The following is a 23,177-nucleotide window of genomic DNA, read 5'->3' as shown; positions in this document are numbered from 1 at the left end:
CATTTAAATGATTTTCCTTCAAATAGTATTTTTCCATAATGTAACTCATCCATTTGGGCTGAATGATTGGGAATCTCATGGTTAGAGATTTTGGGTCACAATCATAACACAATCATCCATTACCAATGTATCTTTGGTGTCTCAGGTCTAAGACCACTTATACAAACACGTCATAGATCAGCCTTATTATTTTTAGGTATAATAACATTCAAGGGTTTATACAGATTAATTCAATGAACTCTTTCCCCAAAGATAACCCACTATCTGTCCTTAATATCTTAACACTAATGGCTACGAGATTGGCCACACTCATCATATCAGTGGGACTAAGTGTTATTCTACCCAAGAATTTTGATGTAACTCTCTAGTATCCTTAGAATAGCAATATTAAAAATTCATATTTAAGACTAATTATCACTGTAATAAGATATCTTCATGATTTACTAAGTCATTTTATGTATTCATGGACTTTAGTTATTAGCATTGCATGTGCATCAATCAATGTTGGAAGATATTGGGAATGTGCAATAGGGTTGCGGCCCACATAGGTGTAAAACACATATAAATTACAAAAAACATTTTTCTATAGGTGAATAGGACTAGACTATAAGTTACAAGTAGAATGAATTAGATAAATCAGACCATCACATATTCCATCTTAACCTATTTTCCTTATCTTTGGTTGGGGCCAAATAGTAGTTAAAGCTTATACATTCTAACTCAACGCTGTACTTTTTCTACATATCATCCTTGATCCTCACTCAAAATTGTCTTCTTAACCTAAAACTTAAGCCCAATCCCAAGCTTTTTGCAAAAAAAGGTAAAATATAGTTGTGTTTGTTTAGTGTTACTTATGAAATTAATGATACCCTGCATAGATGTCCCATCAACTCCAAGTTTTTCATAGGGTTTGAGTGCTATAGGATTAAAAGTATAGTTACTAATGATATAAATGGGAGAAAGAGAGAAAAAATAGAGGAAAATGGTGAAATGGGATTGTGTTACAAAAAGAAAATGCAAGGATTTTGGGAGAGACAGTGATAAGTCCATAATTGATGATAATATTACGTCGTTGTTTAGGGTTTTTAGACTTGTGCAATAAATTTCTAATTTCCTTAAACACGATCCCGTTAAAGGGTGAGTAAGGGTCGAATCCACAGGGAAGAACAGAATTCAGTAAAGATAAAGATTTCCGAGAAAAGAGACGAAATTAGGGTGGAAAAGAAAGTGAAATAGGTGAGAAGATGAGAAGAAGTGCGCAATCGATCTAGTGAATCTCGATTTTGTTTCCAAGATCGAGATTTACCAGATAGATAAATTGGGATTGAAACTGGTTCAAAGATTCTAAATTTAACAGAGAACAAGTTGAAGAAACTCTAATTCTATTTTTTTTATATAATTTTTTTATAAGATGATTAGTGAACAAACGAAGAGAGTGATGCTTCCTAGTTCAATTCGTCGATTACGGGCCTGTACATTACGCCCAGACCATGGAGGCTTGCAAAAATCACAATCAAACAGAATAAAAAGGAAAGGACTCACTAATCAAGAAGTTCGAACACAGAAACGACCTCCAACAGCCCCTCTTTCCTTCTGGCCAACTAGGTTGGGGAGCAATGTTCCGAGATGAAAAATGAGGGTTTTTCGTGGCCCTTTTTACAATCTGAGGGCATGGCTGGATAGAGGGTGAAAAGACAAATCAGCCCATAAAATTTCAGCCCAAACCGCCTTCTGGATCGCGAAACATTGGCCTTGGAAGTTGGCCAAAAAATCACGATTTTCCACTCTCTCTCCTCCTCTGATTGGGCCACGTCGCCCCTTTGACTCACTATTTTAATAGCTCCAACAACCGCTTTGGGCGGCCCAATCGGAAAGCGCCACGTCGCCTTAAATTGGACGATTCCGATTGCGCCACGTGGCGCACTCAAATAAATCGCCCCTAAAATCATTAAAAAATCATTGAAATTTATTTTTAAAGCCAAAAAATTAAAATAAATACATATTTTGAATCCGAAAAATGAGATCTATCTGATTTTAATGTCAGAATATTCAGGAAAAATACCAAAAAATCAGAAAAATCAAAACATCATTAAAATCATGAAATTAATCATTTTTAATTATGATAACGCGTATATAACAAGATTTTCCTCTAAATAATTGGGTAAAAATGCCCTAGTTAGCACATAAAATTGTGCGTTATCATACCCCCCCTACTTAAATTATTGCTCGTCCCTGAGCAATATCCCATGATTTCTTTTTAGGGTAGTTCTTTATTCTTGAAACAAGAGACATGAGTATTAAGTATTAGAGCAATCAATGTTATACCTAGTGTGATAAACAAAATGACAATTTAGACACTAGCTTTTTTACAAGAACATGAGATCAACCCCCTCTTGGTCTGGGAAGAGCTGGCGGTCATGAGGAGAAAGCTTACTTCTCTATGGGTATGATACTATAATCTTGGAATTTCCTCACTTCACACATTGATACTGGGCCTCACCCCTCGAGATCACTCTCGCACGGCTTGCGGCTACTTAGTGTTGGTTTCCCCACTAAATATCCCTCTCAATGATTGTAGAAAATATACATCCTCCTCCGACCCAGCACGAGTCGATCGTGTCGACTTGCCTGACCCGGGCCGAGTCGACCCAGTCGACCAGGCCATCTCAGGCCGTGTCGACCTGGTGGACCCGGCTCTTGGGCGAGTCGACCCGATCGGACTGGAGCTTCCTGGACGAGTTGACCTGATCGGCCTGGTCATCCCTGACCGAGTCAACTCCGTTGACTCAGCCAAGCATGACTAAGACGAACCGGTAGAATCGGTCAAACAGTACCGAGTCAACCTAGTTGACTCGGTCAAACAGGACCTATTCGAACCAGAGATCCTAGTCCATCATGACCGAGTCGACCCGGTCGGCTTGATCATTCATGATCGAGCCGAGCCAGTCGCCTCGATCAACCATGATCGAGTCAACCTAGTTGACTCGGTCAAATAGGACCGATTTGAACCGGAGGTACCCGTCCATCATGACCGAGTCGAACCGGTCGATTTGATCATTCATGATCAAGCTGAGCCCGTCGCCTCAGTCAACCATGACCAAGTCAACCCAGTTGTCTCGATCAGTTGTGATCGAACCAAACTGGTTGACTCGATCAACCAAGACCAAGCTGAACTGGTAGGCATGGTCGTCGAGGGACAAGTCAACCCAATCGCCTTAGTTGACTTAGTCAATGATGACTTGACCCATAGGACCTCATTACATCACAGACGATAGGACAGGCATCCAAGGAGCAACGAGATGAACGAGTACACACATGGGCGGCGAGAGTGGCGGGAACTACACACATGGGCACTACACACACGACCCTTGCACCTCCTCTCCCCAAGCTCGCACTAACCCCTCATTATGATGATTCAGCCCCACACGAGGGTACAGTGATTCGGAGGGTGTGCGCGTAGTAACCTTCTCCAAGGAGGAGGTCTCGAGGATGGCAGCACCATTTGCCTACACATTGATCGGGCGATTCACTACGAAATGCCCACTCATTGACAATATTACGCGTGTATACTTAGCGCCGGGGCACTTCCACGGCCAGGTGGTTATTGGCGCATGCAACCATCGGAGTGCCTTTATTCGCTTCCAGTTGGAAGACGACTTTATTAAGGCCTAGCGTCGAACCACGTGGACGATCAATGGCTCCACTATGCAGACATATCGCTGGACGGCTGAACAGACGAGCACCACCCGGGAGCATTGTCCCCACTCCGTACCGGTATGGATAGGCTTCCCAGGGTTACGACCCCATCTCTTCACACTGGCTGCTCTCGAATCTCTAGCTGGTGTAGTTGGAACGTTTATACATCTTGATAGGGACATACATTTGTTTAACCGCCCAGGATATGCGCGGGTATGTGTCGAGATCGATCTCCTTGAGCCCATTCACCGCATGATACTCATTCATAATGGAGACGAGTTGATCTGTCAGCCGATCGTGTATGAGAACCTTCCGCAGTTCTGTACACACTATACCCTTCTTGGCCATACTATTCATACGTGCCGCCAAAAGGCGTCACAGACCACACCAACTCCTATAGAGGAGTACCTTCCCCCTTTGCCGTATAATGAATATATTCTAGCGGCAAGGCCCACTACCCACGACCGTCGCCCTACCCAGAGGCCACCACAGAGTAGCCGACATACCCCTATAGCGCAAGGAGCGCCTTGTGTTCCGCCCTCACAGGGGCCCCTGCTGCCCAAGCCGGTCTCGGCCAAGATTGGCCAGCCTACATCACAGTGGGTGAAGAAGGTCGCTAACAAGCGACCTCCAACCCTAACCCCGGAGACATCCACTACTAGAGCTCGGGCAGGCAAAGGTAAGGAGGTAAGGGCTCCCCTTACCTCAAACACCTTTGCCTTATTAGATGTGCTAGGGAGACATGAAGGAGATGGCACGGAGGTCGCGCACACCCACTCCACTATCCCATCCCCCCGTCCTTCATCCTCGTGTTCCTTCCACGCACCTCAACCTTCCCCGCCCCCACATCATCGCCCCTTCCCAACCACTCCCACCCTAGTACCTCCCCCATCATCCCCGCCTACCCGTTCTTCTCCATCACCCGATCACCATCCATCTTTGCCTCGCTCCCCTCGTTCCCCTCCACCTCGCTCCCCCCCACCCCGCGCATCTTCCCCGACACTACCCACCCCTTCTCCTCGCGCAACACCCACCTCTCCACCCTGCCCGCCACCCATCCCCATCCCTGACATACCGCCCCACCCTAGCCACACTCCCCCCCCCACTGGATATACTTATCGTCTTACCTGACCTCCATCCATCACATATACCCTTCGAGCGGGAGGATTGCTTGACCAACCGTCGAGCCCCACTTCCTAGTTCTGAGGATACCTGTGGAGATACCAGCGGCCACGCCTCCACAGGAGAGGAGGACGATGCCGCCTCCCTCTCTGAGGATTCAGACGTGGACACTCCCCCTCTACCAAGTCATCACTCAGATACCCCCGATCCACGTCGCATCTATAACACCCGATCGAGGGTGCGTCACGCGAGTCAATAGTTTTATGATTCCAAGTCTTGTTTGGAATTGTAGAGGGATCGGCAACCCTCTCACCCAATCACATCTCCTCTCCCTAGTTAATAAGTACAACCTAGGAATAGTTGGACTTATTGAACCGATGATTACATCAGATTGCTCCAATCCCATTGCGGGGAAACTCGGAATGGATCATGCTTATTGTCATCTCTCGAATAAGCTCTGGCTCCTATGGAAGCGGGACTATTCGATGGAACTACTAGCTGAAGGGACCCAGTAAGTCACTTTTGACGTACCAACCTCCCCAAAGCCCTATAGGTTTACTATAGTCTATGCCTCACATAGACACTTAGTGCGAGAGGCCTTTTGGGGCGAACTCGCCTTACACATTCACTCTCACTCACAGCTTGTTGACCTCCCTTGGTTTCTAGCTAGGGATTTCAACTGCATACGGGCAGTCAGCAAACGCCGGGGAGGGGGCCTACCTCGGCCTAGTTCTATGCAAGCGTTCAACGATTTTATCCACCAGACATCACTTGTGGAGCCTCCTACTATCGGAGAGAAGTGAACTTGGTGTAATCAGCGTCAAGCCAATGCGCGTATGTACCAACGGATCGACAGTTGTTTCACCATTAGCACGGTGCTGATGCAGTGCACCATCGTGATTGAGATCCTCCCGCGATATTATTCGGATCACTCACCGATCCTCCTTCTCCCAGACTCGAGTAATCGAGTTCGGCGCACCGCATTCTGCTTCCAAGCCATGTGGTTAGAGCATAACGACTTCCGTCGCTTTGTACACAGCCATTGGCATGGAACGATCTCGACATCACTTATGGAGAACTTCAGCTATCGCCTGAGGAATCTCAAACTCCACCTGAAGTGGTGGAACTGACATGTCTTTGGAGACGTCCATGCACCATTCGAAGCACTCAAGATGGAACTAGCTGTCGTCGAGCGACAATTGTAGGATGTCTAGACGGACGACGCGGGAGAGCGCCACACTCGACTTAAGGAGCAGCTTGAGGCCGCTATGCGGCGTCAGGAGATTTTCTACCTCCAGAAATCGTGTATCCAATGGCTACACAAAGGTGATAGAAACACGCGTTTCTTTCACGCCTCGATCCGTCAAAGAGCCAGGCCCAATTATACGACTCTACTAGAGATGTATAATCAGGACCCCGCCCAGCTGGCAGATGCAAGAGTGGCGTTTTACCGCTCGCTCCTATCCTCACAACCAACTGCAGTGAACGAGGACCTTCTCGCCTCTATCCCTCACTTGGTGACCAACCAAGACAACACCCTCCTCACAGCACTACCCACTCAAGCAAAGATCAAGGAGGTCGTCTGTCCATGGCTAGGAACAAAGCCCCCGGACCGAATGGATTCTCAACGGAATTCTATATGGCTTGTTAGGACATCGTAGGCACCGATTTGGTGCTCGCTATCAAGGAAGTGTTTACGCGTAAAGTCTTCCTTCGTAGTTGGAAATCTACTTTTTTGGCACTTATACCAAAAGTGGCTCTTCCAACTACCTTCCGAGACTTTCGCCCCATTAGTCTTTGTAATTTATGCTACAAAGTTGCATCCAAAATCATTACTAATAGACCAGGGAACCTCCTTGAGCGACTCACCTCGCCTGAGCAGTGTGGTTTTGTCAAGGGTCGATAGATCCATGACAACATCATGCTCGTGCATGAGCTAGCCCAGTCCTTGAACGCTCATATTCGGGGCTCAAATGTCATCATCAAACTGGATATGGAGAAGGCCTTTGATCGAGTCGAGTGGAATTTCCTCACCCTAGTGTTGCGCCGCTTTGGTTTCAACATTGAGTTCATCGATCTTGTCGATGCTTGCATAAGAGAGAATCACTTTTCTCTTTTGATGGATGGAAACTCCACTGGATTCTTCACGGCCACGAGAGGTCTCCGGCAAGGCGATCCTATCTCGCCTACCCTTTTCATATTGATGGAAGAGGTCTTCAGTCGATCGCTCACCCGTGCGATCGATCACGGCCTCATCCAATCATACTTACGAAAAGGGGATGCCCGATCCTCTCACATTCTCTATTTGCAGACGGTGCTATCCTCTTCCTCAATGAATCTAAAAAATGCATTAAGGAACTTATGAGTGTCCTCACGGCATACGAGCAAGCTTCGGGCCAGCTTGTAAATGTCTCGAAGAGTAGCTTTATAGTTGGTCCTTCCACTACTATAAAGCGCACTCAGATCATCGAGCACTATACATGATACTCACGAGGATGTCTTCCTTTCAAATATCTTGGATGCCCTATCTTTTTGGGACCCGCGAGGCATCATTACTTTGATACCTTATTGGGCAAACTTCGAAAGAAACAAGAGGGATGGAAACTCCGTTTCCTATCACCTAGTGGGCGTATCCAACTCATTCGACACATCCTCATGAGTATCCCATTGCACACCCTCGCGGTTCATTTACTGTCTTCTACGGTCCTCTACTCAGTGGAACGACTATGCACACGTTTCTTATGGTCAGGTCACCTCGAGGGAGAGTACCGCCACCATTGGGTTTCTTGGGAGAAAGCATGTCGACCGACGGATGAGGGGGGTCTAGGGATCAAACGCCTCAAGGATGTCTAGGACATGCTCCAAAAGAAGCTCGTATGGCGATCGCGCACCACATACTCATTATTGGGTTGTTTCATCTACGCCAAGCATGGCGAGTGGGCCCATCGAGAGGTTGACATTCGCGACCCTCGGCGATAGCAAAAGTGGCAGTACCACTGGCTTCAACTTGCCCAGGTCACCCCCTAGCACATTGGACGAGGCGAGATTAGTGCCTAGTTTGATACCTGGCATGTTGACGCACCACTAGCGCACCATCCACAGTTTGTCCCACATGACGTGCGCGTAACATTGGCTCAACTGCTTAGGGGAAACACACAACACCTACTGCAGTAGCATGGCCTCCCTTCAGATATCTTACCTGAGGTCTAGAGCACCTCAATGGGGTCTACTCCCGATTTTGCCATTTGGACGCTCACACCCAAAGGCATATACTCGTGCAAATCTTCATGGGAGCATTTCCGTGAGAAATCCCCCATCCAGCACTGGGGTCGCCGCATCTGGCATCCGACGATTCTTCCTCGAGTCTCCTTTTTCCTCAGGAGACTCTTGCATCGCGGCCTACCGATTGATGATCGCGTGACCCGTAGAGGTTACTCTCTCAGTTCCCGATGTCACTGCTGTCCCATAGCTCCACACACTGAGACCATGGACCACCTTTTCTTCCAGAGTGAGACAGCACTCGCATGCTGGCGTGTCACCCACTGACCCCGTCTGAGTGTTTTGGCAAGTTTCTTATCTAGCCAACACGCTCTACACGAAGCCCCATCCTACATATCACCATAGCTTATCTACTATCGGAGATATGGAAAGGGCGAAATTCTTCTCGTTTTGCAGGTACGCCCATGCGCATCGTGGATATCATGCGTCGAGTCCAGCTGTGACTAAGGCGCATCCACCATCTAATCCCCCCTCGAGCCAGTAGATCAACACTCGAGTGCGACCTCCTCCGCTCCGTGGGCATTCAGGTGACCCCGCCCCCATCCACATTCAATATCGAGTTGTTTATTGGCTTCCACCGCCAATAGGCATCCTTAAATTGAATGTGGATGGTGCGGCCAAAGGGAACTCGGGGCCAACGGGGGGAGGAGGTATCCTCCGGGACCATACGGGGAGTATACTCTTTGTTTTTTCTTCTTTCTACGCATACAGAATAATACAGTAGCCGAAGCTATGGCGATCCATGATGGTCTACTCCTCTGTGAGGAACGGAACCTTCACAATATCGTCGTGGAATCGGACTCACAGATATTAGTTGATATGCTTCGTCTAGGTACATGCTCCCAGTGGCGACTACACCGAGTATGGCAGGACATCATGCGGTGCCGACCTCGCATAAGATGCTTTCGTCATCAGCTGAGGGAGGGCAACCAGATAGCAGATTCTCTCGCCAACCATGCGGTACATGCACGAAGCCCCTCCTCCATCTTTCTTTCTTGGCAGGCGCTCCCTCGGACAGCTAGAGGCTGTTACCGCGTCGATCGTCTCGCCATGCCGACCCTCCACACACGGCGCATCCTCGTAAGCCCGAGGGATTGGAGGATAGCGTGGAACGCTGGAGCAAGAGGGGTGGACTGCACCCGCCTCGGCTAGAGCCCTCACCACGCCCTTCATCGACCCCATTCTACGGAGGCGCAGACATCTCCTGAGTGACATCGTCATCGTGGGGCGGCTCTAGTGGGACGACGACGTGCACACTTCCCCGAGCGCCTGCAATGTATCATTTATGTATCTTTTATTTTCTCAACATGGGCGTGGACGAGTGGGATACGAGTGTAATTGGGATATTTATACTTGCTCCATGCCTATAAACATTGAAAAACACTTCACTTTATAAATAAAATCCCCCTGGGTGGCGTCCAGGGCACGGATGGATCGGTCTACGGGCACAACCCTCGGGTTGGCCGTACCCGGCACCGTGTTTTTTGCCAATAAAAAAAATTATTCCATATTGATTTTCTATTGCATAAAAATATCCACTCCAGCATTAATTTTATAATATCTTAAATAATAACAAATACTCAAATAAAATTTCACAATCCAAATCGAGTCACATGATAATATGATGTGTTAATGCATACTCACAAAATAACGACAGCTAAAAGATCTTGTCTGTTACATTCATATTAAATAAATATTTAACCATAATCAGTGGCTTATGTGATAAAAAAATAATGTTTTACTGATTCAATTTTCAACAAGGTTTCTAAAACATGAATATCAATTTTGTGCCCTTTTATATTACGTAGTAAAGTCAACATGTGGTACTTGGCTCCAATGAAAAAATATATGAATAGACAGCATATTTGAATCTAAAAATACTCATTATAATCATTGATATTTAAGTCTTTGGATACTTTAACTGATATCATCGAACAAAACCCAAAAAAAATTTCAATTCTATTTTATCCCCAAAAAATCTTCTAAAGACTGCATTATTTGATAGGATAAGAATCATTTCTAAATCAAAGATATGATAAAGCTTCATAAATGACTACTAATGGGTGAAAGAAAATTGAGAAAAGATAATATATTTCTATGCTAGATGGTAAGCAGTCATTGGTTGATTGATAAATATATTTAAAATTTTATATCATTTTATGCTTTTGTATATTTGGGTTGTGCATTCTCTCTCATTGCAGCCAACTCCCCAATGTTACATCTCCTCCTCTAGCTTTCTTCTGAAGGAGATGAAATGCAACGTCTGAAGCATGCTCCATCATGCTAAACCTAAGCCTAATTAAATGATAAGTTAAGTAGCCATACTAAGAACCCCACCAAGATATAACAATCTTTAAAAAGTCATATTGAATTTAATCCATAAATGATGAATGGCATAAGAGAAAACTTCCATTAATAAGGATAACAATATATCAATTTATAAATATAAAAATTAGAATAATGAATTAACCACAAGCACCACAAAAGAAGCTTCATCTCATGGTATCAAGTGATATTAGATGAGAGAATTTTACATAGAGAGAACAGAAAGAGGGAGAGAGGGATGGAAGGAAGAACTAAGAGAATAAAGAAATAAAGAGGGAGGGAGGGAGAAAAGGGGAGGAATTTATACAGAAGAACAAAGAGAAATATATAAGGAAAGAAATAGGATGGGATGGCGAGAGAGGAAGAGAGAGGAAGAGAGAGAAAGAAAGATGAAGGGAGAAAAGGGAGGAAGTTAGAGAGAGGAATATAAAGAAAGTAAGAGGATGGAAGGGAGATAGAGGGACAAAGGTAGACAAAGAATAAAATAAAGAAAGTGGGACGGAGAAAAGGGGAGGAACTTAGAGAGAGGAACAAGGAGAAAGATAGAAAGAAAGTAAGTAAAAGGATGGGAGGGAGAGAGATAGAGGGACAAAAAGAGAGAAAAGGGAGGAAGTTAGAGAGAGGAATAAAGAGAGACAGAAAAAATAAAGTAAGAGGATGGGAGGGAGAGAGAGAGGGATAAAGAGAGAGAAAAGGGAGGAAGTTAGATAGAGGAATAAAGAGAAAGACATAAAAAAATAAAGTAAGAGGATGGGAGGGAGAGAGAGAGATGGACAAAGAGAGGAAAGGGAGGAAGTTAGAGAGAGGAATAAAAAGAAAGACAGAAAAAATAAAGTAAGAGGATGGGAGGGAGAGAGAAGGACAAAGAGAGATGAATAAAAAAAACAGGGACGGATAAAAATGGAGCAAGTTAGAGAGAGGAATAGAGAGAAAGATAGAAATAAAGTCAGAGGTTGGGAGGGAGAGAGAGAGAGAGAAAGAGAGAGGAAGAAAGAAAGAAACAGGGAGGGAGAAAAATGGAGCAAGTTAGAGAGAGGAACAGAGAGAAAGGTAGGAGGAAAGTAAGATGATGGGAGGGAGAGAATGCCAAAAAGAGAGAGGAAGGAAGAAATAAAGATAGAGAGACAGAGAGCTTAGGGGCTATATGATTTTTGAATTGGAGAGGGTGATCCCTGTGGCATTGAAGTAGGATTTCTCCGCATTTTCAAGCCTTTCTCCAAATAATTTCATCTCATGATTGCAACGCTCCAGAACCTGCCACCATGAAGAGTTAGAAAAAGGTATTCATTGATGAACCCTGAACAACCTTTTGGGCATAAACAAATGTTACAATGGGATTATACTCCAATAAGATCACCAATTTTCTGAAAATGTTCTTCGATGGTTACAAAATTAAAGATCATACTCCTTTTTGGAACCAATTCATGTAATTTTTTACACCATATCTTAGTAATAACTATAGTCTTAATAACCTTGCTTGAATAAGATGATCACAAAGCTATGTGAAAATTTTCACTCAGAAAAAAATTCCAACAGAAACCATAGTGAAAATGATAATCTTAGATGAAAAATCAGCTGTTGGGTAGTTTAATCTTGAGTACAATATTTAGAGGGTTATCTTTTAAAGGGTCAATCAATAAACCAAGCCATCAAGGATCACTGGTCTCTAGGGAGATATGGAGGTTAAGCTAGTTTATAGGAGAAGTTGGGCATGCTTCGTTTGTGTCTATAGGCAGTTAAGGGAGAAAAGCCTATAATTATTTGTGAGTTCTTAAAGTGAAAGTATGATATATGCATCAAGGGGTATTCCTTTCTCTCCTCTCTCAAAGTGTCATCTCTTTCTCTCTTTTTCCTTCTCCGTGTGAGTTACTAGAAGAGGGAGCTTCTTCTTCCATATCCTTGAGAGTTACAGGGAGAGTGGGAGCCTGTCTTCCCTTCTGCATGTGGGTTATTGAGGGAGAGATAGATATGTTCCAATCAATGATGATGATATGATAATCTTTGGGAAGTTATGAGAGGAAATACCATTTCTCCTTTTACTTGGCCGTCCACTACCTCACCCTACAGTTTCAAGTGAAATCAGAGCCGTTGTGTGGGAATGAGTAAATATGAATGGATAGACATGATCTGTTGAATTTACCTGGCTTGTAAGAGAAGGAAGTCCCTGATGGACAATCCACTGAGCATCCACCACTCCCATTTTCTCAACAGCATGCTAAAAATGATTTAATATTTAAAACCTTAATTTTAAAATAAAATATATTAAGGATATTGAAAGTTGAAGGGAGTGAACGGGCACATTTCTGGTAATTACCTCGAAGCACCTCCACATAGCCAAATCAAGTCCCCAACCATGGACCAAATCATTCTGTAGAGTTTAGACCTACTTATTAGGACATAACAAGTAATAAATATAATGTGGATGGACAAATTATGAGAAAAAATATTTAATTTATGAAATAGGATAAATAATAATGAAAGGGGACAATTAAATTTGTGGTGGGGCGCCTGCCTGAATGAGGTGCCAGACACAACGCCAAGCTTCTCTTGAAAAAACAGGTGCCTGTATTTCAACAAATCTGGTAGAGGAGAGAGGTTTCAAAGCGATGAATGATGGAGATATTCATTGAGAGAGATGAGGAATAGATATATAAAAATGATAAGAAAATAAGAAGAGAGATAGAAATATATATAGAGAGAGAGAGAATGTACAAGAGAGAAGTGAGTGTAAAGGTAGAAAGAGAGATAAGAAAAGAGGAACAGAGAAAGAAAGATAGTTAGAAGTTTTTGGAGAGTGATAAGAGAGAGTAGATGTATAAAGAAAGTTAGGAAAATAAAGTGCTTTTAGAGAGAGAAATGAGAGTTGGATCAAGAAAAATCTAAAATAAGGAAAGGTATAAAATCTTGGAGAGTGAAATGAGGGAAAGATATAGAAATATATAAAGATAGATAGGTTTTTTAAGACAGAAATGTGGGAAGTATGAAAGGTGGGAAATACAAAATACAGATAAATACAGGAATTTTTACAAAGACAAGTGGGAGTAGAACTATGAATAACGTTAGAAAAAGAGAAATAGATGTGAAGAAAGATAGGAAAGGAGGGAAAGAGATAGAAAGATACAGAGCTAGGAAGAAGGATAAATGAGGAGATAAGAAAACAAATAAGGGAGAAGAAAGGATCTTGCTTACGCTCCACATGGAGGTAAGTGAGGGTCTTTGCACCAACCAGACTTTTCCTCTATTATCCTGAACAACCCAACATTTTGTTATTAAGTTTCATATCCGTCACCCAGTACCAAATGTTACAAGTAAATGTCTCATTATGTTGGGAATACTCGTCTCCCAATTTTTTGAAATTTTTATGAAAAAAATACATTTTGTGTCATATAACTGTTTTTTCATTCTTTTTACTTTTTGAAAACAGATACAAATGCAACCAAATGATATAAGTCAATGGATCCAATACTCTGAAATGTATAAATTCCTTCTACTGCCATGGATATATCATGTTTTCTTCTTTTTCTATCTTCAGCTGAGTGCGCAAATAACTGCTTTGAACTTCCTAAGGTCTCTGATGCCTATAACATGGAATGCCCTAATCTTCGGGAGTGGTCAAATTACATTGCTTTAATCTTTGCATGGTTTACAAAGAAGAAACATTTCACAGATCTTACCCTCACATTAAAGTGTAAAAACAAAACAAGACCATTCAAGAGTCAAATAGAAATCATCCTATAGCATGAACATAAAAAGGATAGTACCAAAGGAGCATAGGATATGAAGTAAGGAAATTCAATCCGTCTATCGCATAAGTGTCATGGTATATTAGTGCAGCGGAGTTAATAACCAAGTTATGCAGGATCATATGGATGCGCATGAAATATATTTAAAGGGACATCTGCATGTCATTGTTTTAAAATTTCATAATCATATTGATCTTTAAATGTATGCCAATGCATATTAGATATGTAATATTGTTCATTATCACTTCACAACAAGTTATAACATATATCTCCTTTTCTAGAGCTCAATTTAGAGGTAAGAATTAACCAGTAGTTGCAAGTTCAAATTTGGAAGTTGAGTTCAGAGCCATGTCTTGTGGAAGTTATCAAGTGACGTAAATAAAAAAAATCTTAGAAGTGTTGAATATTTCATTTAAGAAAACCATTAAGATGATGTGAAACAAAAATCAGCTTTTGAAATTTCTCAGTCTGGTCCAACACGACAAACCGTGAGTTGAAGTGGACATGCAACTCATTCGAGGAAAAAATAGGGAATAGGCTCATCTGTATTCCACATGTCACTTGAGAAGATCTATGTATAGGTCCTCTTACAAAAGGGTTAAAAAGTACACTACTCCAAAGAATAATCAGAAACCTGGGAATAACAAATATATATATATCCATATTGAGGGAGAGTGATAACATTAATTTTAAGCAAAGGACCTTACACATCACATTTCCAATATTCCATTGTTTAACTGTTGTAACACATGGATACTCACCCAAATATAGTAACAATGGATCAGATACTTACAAAATATATAAATAAAGGCATTCCCTCCCATGGAATACAAAACTTCCAAAAGGTAAAAGTAGTCAAATACCAACAGATACTAGTTTGGTAATCAATTATCAACTCAACTAGTATCTCATCTATTTAATTCTACATTACCTTTGTTTGATTTTCATACTGGAGTTATATATTTAAAAGTATAATAAAACAAACTGTCATAACAATTTAATATGGGAAAGACTATTGAGAAAATTTTGAATGCATATACTGAATCATAACATGAACTTCAAGTAAATATTTTGGAAATAACTTGAACTAAATGGGTATAAGATCCTGACTTGTGAATTTCTTGACCAATTTTTCTCCTAGTCATTTCCCAAAGTATGTGTGGATTTGGATCCACCCCAGGCTGGGAGATTTCCAATCCATGTTTCCTTACAAGTTTAATGTACCTGGAAAGGGAATTAGTCCGATAATTTATTTAACCATGATAAAAAGAGATGATAATATCCTAAGAATAAAGAGGTTTACTCTTCTGCATGAAAATTCTCAAGGCCAAGATCTTCATCCCAGATGAATATATATTCATAAGGTGCTACAATGTTTGGGTGCAAGAACCGTTTAGCATACCACCTACGAAAAGAAAAAATGGACCCCATCGTTATGATAAATTGATATATTATCACCATATCAATAATTACATTGTTAAAGGGGAATTATCAACCATTTGGTTTGCTTAGGGACGTTGATGTGGATGGCTTGTTTTGACCACTCAAACTCATTCCATTCTGTTGTTATGCCGTCATAGTGGAAGAGAAGGATGGTAAAGTTTGAGGAGAACTGCAACATGATCATCAATACCCCACATAAAATCCAAGCAGATAATGAATCTCAAGAAATATTACCTGATTCATACATTTAACATCATTCACTAAATTTTCAGTAAGATCCCAATATATTGTCACTATGTTAAACAAAATTAAGTGGGCCTACTACTGGGTTGGCCAAATAAGTGTATATAGGGCATAAGTCTAGGGGGCCTTTATAGAGTCATATGGGAGAACTGTATGGGGACGGAAAGAGAGTTCTATTGAGACAATTTGTAAGGACCACAGGACTGATTTGGGCTGCATGCATTGGTCTGGGTTGTCAATGTGGGCTCCAGCTTCAGTTTATCTCTCCCTTATTCGCTGTATCTTCAATAATTAATAATTAATATATAGTTAAATATATTTTTAGAAGTATTTATTATATTAGTATTTATTAAGAATTAATGAAACCCCTAAACAAGTAATGAAAATTAACAAAGCCATGTCCCATAGAGGAATCTTTATGGCTAGGCACAAATGGCCCCAAGATATGGTTAGATCACAACCAAACATGATGTAATTTTATCAACATTAATTCCTATATTTCACCAAGGACTGAAACAAAAAGGAAGCTTACTTGAGCAGAATTGTATAATCATAATCCACATTGTAGAAAAAAGTGCACGAGCGGAGAAAAAATTATTTGACCTTTTTGACCGCCGCATCTATATTAAGTCTTTGGGCATATCCTACGGTGAATGCAACTAGATACTTCTGCTTCAATGGTAGATCCTTTGCACCCACACCAAATAAAACATAGCATTATCAATAAAATGTTAGCTAGAGATGCAAAATTAAATGAATTAGAAAAAATTTGAAAATTCCAAGAACTAAAAAAATATTGAATTATATATTAATTATAAATTAGAAATTTTATTAAAAGGCTCTTCCCCCCATTTTTCTCCACAGCTCAATGAAAATGGATTATGGAAAAAAACTAGGGTTTGGAGGTCCGATGAAAATTTTGATCGATTTAACATATAATTATTTCGACCTAATCGAAGCAAAACAGCCTAATGATTGATTGATTGATTGATTGTTGATGGACAGAAACGACAATCTCGAGAATTTGATAAAGGTGGGAACTTTTTTGCCACACCATTTTATTTTCATTTTTATTGTTTATAGTTCTGGATGATTTATCGTATGGATCGATTAAACAAATTCATAGGATCGAATTAATATCGATATCGCCAAACCCTAGTAGGAACTTTGTGTTTAGGGTTCGTGAAATTATGGCTTTACAAAGATTCGAAAATTAAAATCTAGATAAATATCACGATATGATTCTTTTGAAAAATAAAGTTTTTTTTATCAATTCTACACACCTCTGAGGGATTTCCCCACAATCTTCGCAGATAAAGATCTGATTCTGCTGCAATGATACCAGGCGGAAGTCGCTCTGCACCTCGAGGATTGGTTGAAGCATAAATCTGGAACAGCGATTGATAAGAATTTGTAAACTTAAGATTATTCAACGTAGAACAGTCAAGATGGTTAATAAATAAACAAATTGAAGAATGATGGTTCAAGAACATAATTGGACTGATTAGATTATGCAGGAAAAGAAGTTTTTTATGAATCTACTCATTTTGCAATGCATACATAATTCTACTGTTAAATAATCATATGTATATGTATATATATGATTTAGTAATTTACAGACATACTTGTGAGGTTCAAGAACTGCTTATGAATGTCTTGGGCTAATTCCAGTGTGGTGGAAAGGAAGTCTTTTATGAATCTACTCATTTTTCAATGTATACATAATATACTCATTTTTCAATGTATACAATTAGATGATCATTTATATACTATTGACTAATCTACAAACAACCCTTGAATCTCGATGTTCAAGAAATGCTTATGAATGTCATTGGGTGATTACATTATTGTGGAAAGCAAATATAATCATTTTGCAATTTACACGGAATTCTACCGTTAAGGATCATATATATAATTATTTACTCATCTACATACATACCCCAGATGTTCACGAACTGCTTATGAATTTCTTGGGCTAATTACATTATGCTAAAGGCAAGTCTTTTTAGAATCTACTCATTTTTTAATCTATACAGAATTCTACTGTTAGAGTCTATAAACGTACATATATATATAATTTTCTAATTTACATACATACCCGTGATGTTCAAGAACTGCCTATGAATGTCCAAGACTAATTACATTATGCTGGAAAGCAAGTCTTTTATGAATTTATTCATTTTCAATTTATAGAAATCTAACACTATAGGATCATATGTATATAAAAAATTATTTACGTCATTTATTTATTACATACCCGTGATGCTTGATTCACGTTGGACGTTGAATTTTTCTCCTGTAGGCTTTTGTCTGGTGTGCACGTACAATTTAATGGCGTTTGGGAAGATGAGTAAAAGACCTGAAAATACAAGCAAAACTACTAACTTTTAATCTTCTAAAAATAGTCAAACCTAAGAAAAACCACACAGTATTCACCGTCGTTATTCTCAGTGAAGGAAAGGAAACACCAGCAAAAAACCCAATCATTATCCCAATAAGTGTCAAGATTAAAGGCCTCATATTCATCTTTGATTTCGTTAATAGACCCCTGTAATGGAAAGGTAAAAGAGTCTTAAATCTTAAGTTTCACCTGAATTCCAGAAAAAAAATCGTAAAAGAATATTTATCCTGAGATGCTTTCTCTTGTCGATTAAATCACAGATTAAGTATGCTAGGTAAAGCAAAACTTGAATGGAAAAAATCAGGAGAAAAAAAAAGCCTTGGCTAATCTGCAAATTAAAAAGGTCTGAGAGATTTCTTGTGTTGAGATTGAAGGGTGTCAAACACAAGAAATCGTCTCATTTGAGACTGAATGAGTAGAATTCAAGGATATATTTAACTCTAACAGCAAAGTTCAACTCAGTTGAATAGAAACTGCAAACTAATCGTACTAGGTGCATCTACAAGAACAGAGACTACAATTAAATCCTATTTCCATTTTCTGATGAGCTTGAATTTATCAAGAAACAAAAAACCTGATCTCATGGGGAAGATATGAGAGAATAAAACAGGATCAATAGTTGAACAAATTATAACGTGGATGAAACTTGTTGGCTATGTTCTTGGCCAAAAAATTCTATGACCATAAGCTTATTTCCTAGCACACCTCTATATTGTCATAGAGAATAAACTAATAAAATTTCAGGAAACTACTAGCAGCGCTATGGTGTTAGTCTGGATAACTAACTGCAAAATAGAAATCATAAATCTTTCTTGGAGCACGGCAGAGAGATCTCTCCAAATCAAAAGATCACGATCCATTTTAGTTCTTGGAAAAATTATTTTTTTTATGACGTCCAAGTTAATCAAGGTACTCTATTCTGCTCTTTCCTTGAAAAATTACAATGATTTTTCAAGCCATTTTCATGTTTTCGTTCGTGATGACATGATATCATCGACTTGCAAACAATGGAATAATTCGAACAAAATAATTAATTTTTCATCGTTGCTTGTTTTCTTCAAACGAGGATTTATACCTCGGGATGATCAAGGATCTCCAAACCAAGGAAAAAACAAGATTTCAACACAGAAAGAGAATGAAAAAAAACAAAGATAGATCAAAAGGAAAAAGAAGAAAGAAAGGGAAAAATTTGTATCTTTAAACCGACCGCAGTGTCTTCAATCTCCTCAATTCTTTCACTCCCAAGAAGGTCAACGAACAAGAAGTCTTTCTGCCGTAGAGAATTCGCAAATTTGAAGCCTAAGATCTCCCTTTAGGCGGAGTTTTTAATGTTTCAGTTATTTATTTATTTTTTTATGAGTTGCACATGCAATGTTTATTCGCTTTGAAAGCCTGATACCGACGCCGATCGGCCATCTTCGCCTCCATTTCTCTCTCATATCTCTCCTCTTTCTTCATCTTCTCTCTCTCCTCTACCGTCTTCTTGACGTCGATATCCATCATTCTCTCTCTCTCCTCTTCTTACATCGATATCCTCTGCATATCTCTTAATCTCTCTCTCTTTTCTTTCTATCTCTCTCTCCTCTTATTTACATCGATATCTTTCTCCTCTCCGTGACTCTCTCACTCTTCTTTCTCTCTCTCTTTTTGCTCTTCTTTACGTCGATGTCCTCTCTCCTCTCCCTTTCTCTCTCTCGTCTCCCTCTCAGCTCTTCTTCCCGTCGATATCCTCTCTCCTCTGCCTTTCTCTCTTCTCTCTCTTCTTCTTTGCATCGATATCCTCTCTCCTCTCCCTTTCACCCTCCTCTCTCCTCTTCTTTACATCGATATCCTCTCTTCTCTCATGTCTTGTCACTCTCTTTGTTCTGTCTTTCTCTATGTATCATCTCTCTCTCCTGTTCTTAATATGGCTATCCTTTTTCTTCTCTCTCTCTACTCTTCTTCCCATCGATATCTTCTCTCCTCTTCCTTTCTCTCTCCTCTCTCTTCTTCTTTACATCGATATCCGCTCTCCTCTCTCCTCTTCTTTACATCGATATCCTTTCTTCTCTCATCTCTTGTCACTCTTTCTTTCTTCTGCCTTTCTCTATGTATCATCTCTCTCTCTCATGTTCTTAATTTGGATATCCTCTTTCTTCTCATTTTTCTCTTTCTTCTTTGTTCTGTGTATCCCTCATCACTTTGTCCTCTTTCTCTCTTGTCTATTTCATCACTTTATCCCCTTTTCCTCTTGTCTATTCCAGTTCTATATTTCTTCTTTTCTCTCATCTGCATCAGTTCTCTCTCTCACTCCCTTCTCTCTTGTCTATTTCATTCTCTCTCTCCCTTTTTTTTCTTGTCTACTTCATTACTCTCTCTCTCTCGATCTCTATCTCTCTCTCTCTCTCCTTTCTCTGTTGATTATTACAGTTTTCTCTCCCTTTTTTTTCTTGTCTACTTCATATCTCTATCTCTCTCCCCTTTCTCTGTTGTCTATTACAGTTCTCTCTCCCTTTTTTTCTTGTCCACTTCATCTCTCTCTCTCTCTCTCTCTCTCTCTCTCTCTCTCTCTCTCTCTCTCTCTCTCTCTCTCTCTCTCTCTCTCTCTCTCTCTCTCTCTCTCTCTCTCTGTTGATTATTACAGTTCTCTCTCCCTTTTTTTCTTGTCTACTGCATATCTCTCTCTCTCCCTTCTCTGTTGCCTATTACCGTTCTCTCTTCCCTTTTTCTAGTTTACTTCATTTCGCTCTCTCTCTCTCTCTCTCTCTCCTTTATCTGATGTCGATTACAGTTCTCTTTTTTTCTCTTGTCTACTTCATTTCTCTCTTTATTTCCTTCTTCTCTTGTCTATTTCAGTTCTCTCCCCCTTTTTTCTCTCCTCTACTTCAGTTCTTTCTCTCTCTCCTTTCTTGTCTATCTCAGTGCTCTCTCCCTTTTTCTCTTGTCTACTTCTATTCCCTCTCTCACCTTTCTCTCGTCTATTTCAGTTCTCTCTCCCTTTTTTCTCTTGTCCACTTCAATTCCCTCTGTTACCATTCTCTCTTGTCTATTTCAGTTCTCTCTCCCATATCTTTTGTTTATTTCTATCACCTCTTTCACTCACTTGTTTAGTTCTTGCTAGTCATCTCAACAGACTTCTAATTTAAACAGAGTCTCTTGCTAGTCACTTCAATATAACCCTCAATATGTTATACTTTATTCGTAATTAATAAAAGGGTCCAAACATTATGCAATTTAATGGATGAGGGTCCAATGATTTAACCTAAAAGTCCTATGGCTACAGTGGCTGAGAGATAAGTCTCTTGGCGTTCTAAAAGTCAACGAAGTATACTATTCGCAATTAAGCTGGGAACAGCTTGGAAATGGCGACCTTTCAATTGGTGTACTATTTTTATAACAAGTTGTCATTGAATGGGAGCATATAAGTTGGTATTTTGAGCTACGGTTAAACTTTTATTTGGTCTTGTCAAATCAAATAACTTCAACAGAAGAAAAAAACTTAATTTTAATATCCTGGGCTGCAGAGAAACGGCAATCTTGCGGGATGATTTCAGGGCGATTTACTGGAACGTTTTGAGTGAAACCAAATTCTATGGCTTTGTCAGACTTTCTCTTGAATCTTTAGAATGTTTATTTTCATTCTCTTTTGCAGGATTTTTTGAGTTACAGGTTGAAGGATGAGGAAACCTCGGACGGCTCTCAGGCAAGATCTCAGGCGAGGACTCAAGATTCAAAACGTCTGAATTAATTTGATCTTTGCTACTGTTGATCTTTTTTCGTCTTTGAAGATCGTGTTTTTCATGTCGAGAATTGAACATTTTCAAGTAACCAAGAAGAGGCGAGAGGAGAATTATAGAGAGAAAGAGGGAGAGGATTTTATTCTGTAAATTATAGCTTTACATGTCTTTATAACGGTAACTTGAAGGTCTTAATCCTAGCCGTTATATGTGTTATAATGGCTACGTTTTGATGTAATCTGGCCATTTATATATATTTTCTACATTTCTCCTATTCTGACACTGTCTATTTTCTATTTTATTCTTTGAGTTGTATCCAATGTAATTCAACGAGGAAAGATCCTTTTCCATCTCTCTCTCTCTCTCTCTCTCTCTCTCTCTCTCTCTCTCTCTCTCTCTCTCTCTCTCTCTCTCTCTCTCTCTCTCTCTCTCTCTCTCTCTCTCTCTCTCTCTCTCTCTCTCTCTCTCTCTCTTTATCTATATATGTATATATATATATAGATAGAGAGAGAGAGAGAGAGATCTTGATCTCTCTCATTCCTATTATATTTAACGCTCTCTATCCCTCCCTCTATTATCCCTCTTCTCTCTCTCTCTCTCTCCCTCCCTCCCTCCCTCCCTCCCTCCCCCCTCCTCCCTCTCTATCTCGTTTATTTTTTCATTCACCCAACTATTTCTTCATCAAAAAAAATTCAATGTTTTATGTACCTCTATCAATTTTTCTATTCCTGTATGATTATTTGGTACTCACTATTTCTATCTGAATTTTATATTCTCTAATACTTTTAAGTTGAGGCTTGTTCTGAAGTTTCTTCCCTCTCTAAACCAATCTTGATCTCCGTCTCCCTCTCCCTTCCTATCACTATCACTTGTGAAGGTTGAGGCCAAGTGAAGTTTAGACAAAGGCCTATGCTTTTATTTAGATGAATATACAACGAAGATTATACTAAGTCGACCATTATTTAATGGACTAACATCATATCAAGCCTACTTTTCATATCAAGAATTATGAATATGCAGATAAGGAACTTCATATAGTTCAAAGTATTTTACTCCCACATATGTTAGATGACTACCCTAATGTATAACAGGCCATAGATTAGGGCAATTTCATAATTTAAGGCTTCTGATTTAAACGATATTTTTTATATTTTCCTTAGAAGTAATGATAAAATCCACAGGGATCAACTATTGAATAACCAAGTTTTA

General features: G+C 40.2%; 1 protein-coding gene across 1 annotated transcript; it reads right to left on the bottom strand.

The window, feature by feature from the left end:
• Positions 1-10,571: 10,571 nt before the first annotated feature.
• On the bottom strand, positions 10,572-19,663 carry LOC144716066 (uncharacterized). Its single transcript, XM_078591085.1, has 14 exons — positions 19,460-19,663; positions 18,288-18,399; positions 18,109-18,210; positions 17,135-17,239; positions 16,455-16,538; positions 15,662-15,777; positions 15,469-15,570; positions 15,276-15,389; positions 13,612-13,668; positions 12,935-13,001; positions 12,737-12,790; positions 12,563-12,637; positions 12,448-12,483; positions 10,572-11,676 (listed from the first exon to the last, which is right to left on the bottom strand). The coding sequence occupies exons 2-14, from the start codon at positions 18,375-18,377 to the stop codon at positions 11,563-11,565; spliced, it is 1,116 nt and encodes a 371-aa protein (XP_078447211.1). The 5' UTR covers positions 18,378-18,399; positions 19,460-19,663; the 3' UTR covers positions 10,572-11,562.
• Between the last annotated feature and the right edge of the window lie 3,514 nt (positions 19,664-23,177).

Source organism: Wolffia australiana, chromosome 20, assembly GCF_029677425.1.
Source record: "Wolffia australiana isolate 7733 chromosome 20, ASM2967742v1".
Taxonomy (NCBI): Eukaryota; Viridiplantae; Streptophyta; class Magnoliopsida; order Alismatales; family Araceae; genus Wolffia; species Wolffia australiana.
This window is presented reverse-complemented; position numbering and strand designations above follow the sequence as displayed.